Below are 9,837 nucleotides of genomic sequence, written 5' to 3'. Positions count from 1 at the left end.
ATATAAATTTATATAATATTTATATAAATTCATGTATAAAAAAATTTTTAGTGATATATACAAAAGTTCTTTTGTGATTTATTATGCGCAAATTTATTAATTAAATTCATTGATTAAAATCAAGATTTTTCAGTAGTTCGCTCTCTATTGCTAATAATGCCAATGACGATATTATCTAGTGTCAGTCGTTGTGTGTGAATATTATGTGTTATATTGTGTGTTTTATTGTACGAGAAATGCAAAATTGAAATTTTTAATTGTTTATTTTTATTCAATTATTTATTTTTATCGATGAAACACAATTTTAAGTTAAGGCTAAGAGGCCCCCTAAAAAAAGACTGAGACTATATCTCCCTAAGCCTCCTCTTTCCCCCTCCCCACTCTTAATCTAGGTCTGCCATTCAGCAAACATACACATTTTGAAATGACGAACAATACGCACTTTTTGTAAAATTATATATTATATATTATATAATATATAATTATATATTATAAAAATATATTATAAATACCTATTATTTGGATACAATCACTATTTTTAAAATAATACAATCATCATTTTTATAGTACAATTTCATACACGTTTACCATTTCAAGTTTACTAAATAGCATCAAAGAAATTGCGCTGTACAATAATGTGTGTCAAATCCATATCAATACATTTTTTCGCTATCTGCCAATCAATGAGGAGAAAAAATTTCCCATTCCTTTGGCTTCTGTAAAATAAAATAAAATAAACTGCGTATATATATTGTGAATTTGATTTGTGTCAAACGTATCCATACAAAATCATTACGTGGTATTCATAGTTAGTTTAGCTATCTGAATTGTAATAAACAAATGATGTTGTCAAACAGAGAAAAATGGATAAAAGTAGGAGAAACTATATTGTGTCCTTATAGTCAGTTTATATGTTTAAAGATTTTCATTATCGAATATTACTTGAAGAGACTATAACGTATGAATATTTTAAAATGGCTTTATCTCCTGGAGATCCGCACTCCTTTTCAAGACCAGGTATTTTAATTATTTAATTAGCTTACTTATGGATCAATTCTAAGCAGAATCATAAGACTCGTAATCTGTTCTCGTAAAACTGTAAAAAGTGATGACTAATATTCTAATTGCATATATTGCATATATTGTAAAACGTATAATTATTTGTAAATATTTACAAATTTTTTTGTAAATTTTATGACTAGTAAGAAGCTGTCTATAAAAAGATTGCATAAAGGTATAAGCACTTAAAAATTCTTACAAGTCTTATAGGAATATGTTACAAGCCTTACGATTCTGTTTAGAATTATAATTTTATTCATTAATTTATTTTTTTCTTAAAAGAGATATAGTAAAGTATATTTGCAGAATTCATTAAGGTTCGAAAGATGAAATATCATATATATACCTTTAAACTTTTAAGCTTTAATAATTTACATTAAAAAAAATTAAATTAATCTTTCATGAATTTAATTAATTGACATTTTATTGTTAATTTTCTTAAATATATAAAATATTTAGCACAAAAATCGGATGTTTATTTATATTTTAAAAACATTATAATATTGTGTTATAATAATTTTAATTACAATATATTATTTTCTGATGTGTATTGATATTTACGCACATTGTGTTTTATATATATTATTACTTATTAAACATTTTTTAATATTTATTACTTTCTGATTACTAGAATTTGCACGTGTAACTAACATTCATTTGGAACTATATGTAGATTTTTATCGAACAATTCTTAAAGGAAAAGCGATTTTGACTATAGAAAAAAAAAAACATTCAATTACAGAAATAGTGAGTAGATGCCTATTATATTGAGCAAAATTTTGATTTGGTAATATGTGGTATTAATATGTGGTATTAATATCGCTTTAATTAGATTTTAGATAATTATGCACTTGTCATAAAACGTGTCACAAATCCTGTTACCGAAGCATTTTTAGAATATTCTATTGGACATCAACATATTGTTGGAAGCTCATTTACCGTACAGTTACCAAAAACTGAAGAAGAATACAGTGATTTTAAGCCTACGTGAATATAAAACATTAAAAAAAATACAATTACTAAAAATTATTGGTGCAAGAATTGAGTACATCTTTAATACGTTATTTTCAGATGTAAAATTCAAATTGAATATGAAACAAGTCCAGACTCACCTGCATTATATTGGCTAACACCTGCACAAACTGCCGATGGTACACATCCTTTCCTATTGTCTAATAACAAGGTAAATTAATTAAATAAAATTGATCAATGCAGATTGTATAAAAACTTCTTGTTGTTTCAGTTAACATTCGCTAGAGCAGTATTTCCCTGCCAAGATACACCATCTGTCAAATTTTCGTACACTGCTACGGTAAAAATTTAAATGTAGATAGTATGTGTATTTTATACATTTATATAAAAACATGATTGATTATTATTAACATTATTAATAAAAATAATACAAATTTACGAAAAAATAAAATGTATCAGTGGAAAAAATTAAATGTATGATGATAAACGTATATAATAATATTTATTCTTTTTTCTTATAAACTGTTTTAATTAATCTAAAATAAAGTATTCATTTAATTTTTATTGATATATATATTTCATTTTTTAGATTATAGTGCCAAAAGATTTCACAGTTGTAATGTCTGCACTTTCGCAAAATGTATTTAAAAATTCGGAGGTAAATCTATATAATTTTCTTCAAGCGAAACAAGTAGCATCTTACGCAGTAATTATTGCTGTAGGTTCACTACAGAAAAAACATCTTAGTATAAGAAGCAATGTGTTTGCTGAGAAGAAATTTATTAACGAAGCTGTCTATACATTTCGTACAGGCGTAATTGAAAAGATGTTGGATACTGCTGAAGATTTGTGTGGATCTTATTTTTGGGGTATAAAATATCAATTAAATTATTTATTATTAATTTATTTAAGTTTTTGTATAAAAAGAAATTTATTATTTTGTGAATTATCAATCTTCTCTTTTATTATTACAATACTTAAAATGATATCTTTAGATAGATACGATATATGTGTTCTTCCACCATGTCTCGGCCATTTCGAAATAGAATGTCCATGCATAACATTTTTTTCATCAAATTTACTTTACGGAGATGATTGTAGTATCAGTTCACTCGCTCTAAATATCGCACAAAGCTGGGCAGGACATTTAGTTACATGTACAAATTATAATCATTTCTGGCTACATAAAAGTTTCAGCATGTTTGTTGGCAGGAAAATCATTTGCAAAATATGGACGCTTAATGAAACGCAGTTATTTTACAAAAAATTATCATATCTCGATTTGAATAGGATGGTAAAGTATTAATTTTGATTAAAACTAATGGAATAAAATTAATAAGTAATATCGTATATGATATCAGATTACAAATTATTTTATATGATACCAGATTACAGAATCTTTTTACACGCACATAATTAAATAAACACATTTCTTCTGTATTATTTTCTAAATTATATTATAGATTATTATAGATTCTAAATTATATTATAGATTATTATAGATTCTAAATTATATTATAGATAGATATATCAAGTGAGACCAACTCATTAAAAAACTTAGTACCCGATTTGACTGGTTTGTTGCCTATAAACTTCATTAGACATGTACCCTACGAACTAGGATGTATGTTTTTAGACAACCTAGAGACTAACTTAGGAGGATCTTTAATATTCGAAGAATTTCTTAAATCTTATTTTTATAATTTCGCATACAAAAGTATAAAGACGGATGATTGGAAGGAGTATTTGAATAAGTACTTTGCTAAAATAGTGAATAAAAAGGTAATATATTCTTTATACAAATAAATTATATATATAGGCTTAATATTTTAGTATTACAAATAATAAATTTTATGTTATTTTAGTTAAAATATATTGATTGGAACTTATGGTTCTATAATATTCCTTATAAACGTACCAATATAGATCGTGATACCACATGGGAAATAGAGTGCTTCAAATTAGCAATAACATGGGCCAGATGGGATGATAATATTAATGATGATCCTCCTTTTATATCTATTTTATATAAAAAAAAGGATCTTTGTAATATTGAAGAAATAATATTTTTAAACATACTTATACATTATATGTATAAATATTTGAACGTGAAAAAAATGAATTTATTATTAAAAATTCATTGTTTTGAAAATAAAAGTTATCAAATACGGTAAATATGCATATCTATGTACAGATTGATTTAAAATTAATAATGGAAAACATATTTCACAGATTTCTTTGGCTGCTATTGTGCATTAAAGTTCATTGGCACGAAAAAATTCTAGAAGCTCTGGACTTTGTTGTTCAGTTTTGCTCGTCACATTATGCGTGGCATATATTCAATTATATACTTGAATTGCCAGAATATCATTCTACATTGAGCGAAATATTTAAAAAAAATCAAGAAAAAATGTTGTCTTACACTCGGAACAAATTAACACCAATTCTATTCTCGAAACATTGATATTTATTTAATGAACAAATAATTTAATTTTTCTTTTGACAGGTAAATCATTAATAACTACAAAAAATAAAATAACTTATTCATTATAAAGAAAAAAATGTTCAAAAATATTAAACTTTTATAAACAATATAATAGATACAAATTTCTCTTTATATTTTAACTTTGTACAATTATAATTAGTAATAATAATATAAAAGTAATTCATAATTTGAAATATAAAAGTTGTTTTATCTGAGTTGCAGAGCCAGCAATTAAAGGCAACTCAGTTCACAATGATGCATAACGATAACTTTTGACTCGTTAAAAGACGTCTAAATTTATGTGAAAATAAAAAATACATATGTTGCATACTGCAGAACACCACACTGTTAAAATATTATTTAACGTTAATTAATGCATAACGTTAACTTTTAAATTAACTTTTAAATTACACAAGTTGAATTTCATTTTACAACGTTAAATATAATAACATTAAATGTAATAATAATTAAATGTAATAACATTAATAACATTATATTAAATTTAATGTATTTGTAACTGTAAATATACATTTGTCTAGGTGTACATGAAATTTAATACTTTTTATAAAATTTTATGAAATTTAATGTATTTAATACATTCCATAAAATTTTATGTATTTGCATAAAATTTAATGCATATGTTCATTACATTTAACATTAATTTTTAGTTAAACCATTCATTTTCAATTATCTCATAATCATAAGTTTTCGTTACATATTACTTAAATTAATTGCAATTCTATCAGTGTATGTAATTTATTGTATTACATAAAGGTAAATCTGCAGAAATTGTTCGTTAAAATTCATTTTCCTAATAAAGATTTATATATAGATTCTATATATATATATATATAATATATAAATTGTTTCAACTTAAATAATAAGCTCTTGACAAGGAAATCAAATCGTAGATATGAATTCTCAATGTTTTCTCTTTAATTAATCGCATAATTTGCATTTTGCATCTCATCTGAAAGAGAGAGATCTCCTATAATATTTTAAAGTAAAAGTTATTAGTAAAAGTAATTATCTAAACAACAAAAAGTCTAAAATTGAGTTTTAAAGATGTCTTATGTCATGTTTTTGGACATGCGTCTGAATATTTGCTTTCTTCATTTAAATAAAATTCATAATACATATCGCTTTATTGATATATTTTTCATTTATCATTATATTCATAATATAATTGAGAGCCAGAGGATCAATTTTTATTAAATATTCATTGCTTTTTTTTGAGCAGCTATTAATGATTGATCGCTGCTTTCAATTGCTAATAAAGTGTCTTTAAAATTATTTGTTTTGTGGTAAATTTATACACTAGAAATAAATTATTAGATGTAAGTAGATCTATAAAAATAATCTTCCTCATACATATATTGGGAGTACAAATTAGTTCGATCCGTTTCCCTAAAGATTGCTTCTTGCTGTTGTGAATGGTTCATAGTGACAACTGATTTTGGCGGTTTCAGAGAGGTAAAACATCTGCTAATAATATTCAGTTTAATATTCGTTTCGAGTTCTCATAAAACCTTGATTTTTACTGTGAAATATCGAATTTTGTGTTAACCAAGCAGCATTTGCGGGAGGTTTTGATTTTTTGCTTTAATTGGAAGAAAAGTGCGGCTGAAGCCCATCGAATGCTTGTCGAAGTTTATGGTGACACTGCTCCAACTGATAAATCATGTAGGGAATGGTTTCGACGTTTCAAGGATGGAGATTTCAGCGTTGAAGACAAGCCTCGCTCTGGACAGCCAAAAAAATTCGAAGACAAAGAATTAGAGGCATTACTCGAACAAGATCAGAGTCAAACGCAAGAGGAGCTTGCAGAATCATTGGGGGTAACTCAACAAGCCGTTTCTGTACGATTGAGAGCCATGGGAATGATTCAAAAACAAGGAAATTAGGTGCCTTATGAACTGAAACCGAGACGTTGAAAGGCGATTTTTCACTTGCGAACAGCTGATTCAAAAACAGAGAAAAGGTTTTTTTTGCATCGGATTGTGACGGAGATGAGAAGTGGATATTCTACGACAACTCAAGAAGAAAAAATACTACGCTAAGCCCGGTCAATCGTTGCTATTGATCTCAACATCAACACCATGGCCGAATATTCATGATTCGAAGATCCATGCTCTGTATCTGGGACCGTTCTTAAAGCATATGATCACGGGCGACGAAAAATGAATTGTTTACAACAATGTCAGTCGAAAAAGAAGTTGGAGTAGGCGAGGTGAAGCACCGGAAAGGCAAGCAAAGGTGGAGATCCACCAAAAGAAGATAATGCTGTCAATGTGATGGGAGTGGAAGGGATCAGACTTCTATGAGCTACTTCCAAAGAACAAAATTATTAATTCCGATGTCTACTGTGAGCAGCTGTAGAAATTAAGTGATGCCATCGCACAGAAACGTCCCGCTAATCAATCGTAAGAATGTGGTGTTTCACCACGCCAATGCAAGTTTGGTCACTCGGCAAAATTGTTGCAACATAGTTGGGATATGTTACCACATCCACCGTATAGCCCAGTTCTTGCACCATCAGACTTCCATCTCTTTCGCTCCTTGCAAAACTCCTTGAATGGTAAAACGTGTGCTTCTGAAGACCTCATCAAACAGTACCTAGACAAGTTTCTCGCAGAGAAGGATGGGAAGTTTTATGAACGTGGTATTATAAAGTTGCCCGGGAGATGGCAGAAGGTCATCGAAAAAAACGGCCAATATATCATTGATTAATGTTCATTACGTATATTAAATAAACACTGAAAATCAAATGAAAAAAACGCAATGACTTTTTGAACAAATAAACCCAATAAACTGGGAGAAATTTTCTTAATTTGTTCTTTATATCTTAATAACAAAAGCAACAACTGTTGCATGTACTTAGAACTTTAATAATCCATAATTTTCAAACTTAAGATATCATTTCATATATTTATTAGATTGCAACGCTTTATTTTTTTAAATTTACATTTTTTAAATAAAACAATTTTATATATAAAACAATAAAGATAAAGTATTGTATAAAACTCTCAAAATTATTTTTATTGTAAAAATAATACCATTATTAATTAACATAAATTATTTTAATATGTTATGCTTGTTACACAATCTTTATGCTTATTACTTATATATCCTTAATCATTATTTAAATGTATTTGTATTTTTTATAAATTTGAAATTATTAGACCTGGCAGTAATTAATACATTGTAATTAATATAATGATTTAAAATGGAATGTACAAAAGATTCTTAAAAGCAAAGCAATATTGACTATTTATATTGATCCAAAGTTGCAATCTTCAACTATCACAATAAGTGAGTAAACATTTTCTTCTGTTTTATACAGGAATATTATTTGTCATTAATATGTAATATGAATTAGATTTTAGATAGTTACAAATTTATTATATCAATTGTCATAGATTTTTGTACTGAATTTAATTTAATTTATCAAATTGGACGTTGTCATATTTTTTGGAAGTAAATTTACCATTCTATTACCTATTATAGACTGACAAATATACATCAAAATCATAACATTCAGTAAATATAAAATATTTTTTTAAAGTATACATTAACAATATATCTAATAAACTGATGTTAAAAATTATAGATATAATAATTGATATATAGATAATGCAATGCTAATATTTTCAGATGTAAAATTCATATATAAATATGAAATAAGTCCAAACTCTTTTGCATTATATTGGCTAACCTGTACAAATTGCGGATGATATATATTCTTTTCTATTGTAAAAATAAATATGTAACAAGGACTCTCTCTCTTTAAAATATAAATAAAATATAAATAAAAAAAAATCTAAAATCAAACTAAATCTAGGCTAATGAGAATCAGTGCAAACGGAGGGATGAATAAAATTTTTACAAATAAATTTGTTAACCTATATGAAGAATTCATCAGCAATCTTCTTAATCCATATTAGATTTCGCGAACAGTCAAGGTAGAGTCGTAGGTTATCAAAACTGTAGTATAATCCACACAATCGCCAAATCTCATCATGAAACTTTGGATGATATATTAATATTCACAATTAATCACATTTTATGATACATTTTATATTAATTTGCTGATGAAGATTCTAAAAAGAATCAAAACATTCAAGATTTTTCAAGATTTCAAATAAAAATGATCAATACTTCGTATGGATTAACAAATTTATTTGTAAAAATTTTATTCACCTCCATTCGTGCTTCTCATTAGTCCAGATTTGTTTTTTATTACTTTTCTATATCTAACAACAAGGTAAACTATAAAACAACAAAGTAAAACTATAAAAGAATCTATTTTCCACATCACAGTATGTATTGTATAAAAATTTTTATATGTTCAATTCACATTTCCTTGTTAGGATACATCATCTGTGAAATCTACGTATTTTACAAAAGTAAAGATTTAATCAAATGTTAAATTTTATGTAAATTTTATATTTATTTATATATACAAGAGTAGAAATATTTTGTTGATGTCTGATTAAATGTTATTGATGCTATTGATAAACATAATAAAAAATTAATGAAGAAAATATAGTGAAGATAACACATACATGAAAATATACATTTATAAACATACATCTATATTTTCTTAGATCTATATTTTATTAGATTTAATTAAATTAAAATAAAATTTCTCTCAACTAGTAAGAGAAGCGCGACTTATGGTCAAAGTCAGATGTTGGAATAATATCTCTATATATGCATGTAAATAAATTTATTTTAGATAATAATTGCACACTGATTACTTTTAAATTTGCAACACAATAAAAGTGAAACAATAATAATTTTTGATATGCTTATCAGCATCAGAATATTAACATTAATCTAAGATGCCTACGAACACCAATATAATTAAATTGCTTTAATTTGTGATAGTTCTGTTAAAATTACGTTTCAAGACTAAAAATAAAATTCGGTGAGCAGTTTGGGGGATTAAAAATATGTAGTATATAAACTCACGTAGAATTATGTCAGCACTAAAAATCTAGCTTGACCGATAGAGCCTTTATTTCCGATTCTTTATGTAGTTACATAACGGGGAGGGGAAGGGATTGTATAACTTTATATTAATAACAATTCACTCAAATTAAATTAGATTGCCACTTTGATATGCTAGCACCGTAAAATCTGTAAAAAATCTGTAAGATTTCTCTATTTAATTTTTATTAATGTACATTTTACATTTATTAGGTTTACATACTACTGAATTTCAGAGTTTTAATGTCTGCGTCTTTGAAAAATATGACAGTAATTTCATGTGTGTACAAGTTTTCTCAAACGATCAATATCATCTTATGCGGTAGTTA

General features: G+C 26.2%; 1 protein-coding gene across 1 annotated transcript; it reads left to right on the top strand.

The window, feature by feature from the left end:
- Nucleotides 1-974: 974 nt before the first annotated feature.
- On the top strand, nucleotides 975-4,495 carry LOC108693762 (leukotriene A-4 hydrolase). The gene is made up of 10 exons (XM_018202883.1): nucleotides 975-1,017; nucleotides 1,691-1,806; nucleotides 1,892-2,046; nucleotides 2,131-2,242; nucleotides 2,303-2,371; nucleotides 2,621-2,684; nucleotides 2,715-2,900; nucleotides 3,027-3,325; nucleotides 3,553-3,813; nucleotides 4,226-4,495. Exons 1-10 carry the CDS (start codon nucleotides 975-977, stop codon nucleotides 4,493-4,495), a joined length of 1,575 nt encoding a protein of 524 aa, XP_018058372.1.
- Nucleotides 4,496-9,837: the final 5,342 nt, after the last annotated feature.

Source organism: Atta colombica, unplaced genomic scaffold, assembly GCF_001594045.1.
Source record: "Atta colombica isolate Treedump-2 unplaced genomic scaffold, Acol1.0 scaffold11, whole genome shotgun sequence".
Taxonomy (NCBI): Eukaryota; Metazoa; Arthropoda; class Insecta; order Hymenoptera; family Formicidae; genus Atta; species Atta colombica.
This window is presented reverse-complemented; position numbering and strand designations above follow the sequence as displayed.

Excerpts from the sequence above, each read along its gene's own strand:
- LOC108693762 (XM_018202883.1), top strand. The coding sequence starts at position 975 with ATGGCTTTATCTCCTGGAGATCCGCACTCCTTTTCAAGACCAG. Across the intron at positions 2,243-2,302 it reads TCCTATTGTCTAATAACAAG|TTAACATTCGCTAGAGCAGT; the intron begins GTAAATTAATTA and ends TTGTTGTTTCAG. Across the intron at positions 3,326-3,552 it reads ATCTCGATTTGAATAGGATG|ATAGATATATCAAGTGAGAC; the intron begins GTAAAGTATTAA and ends ATTATATTATAG.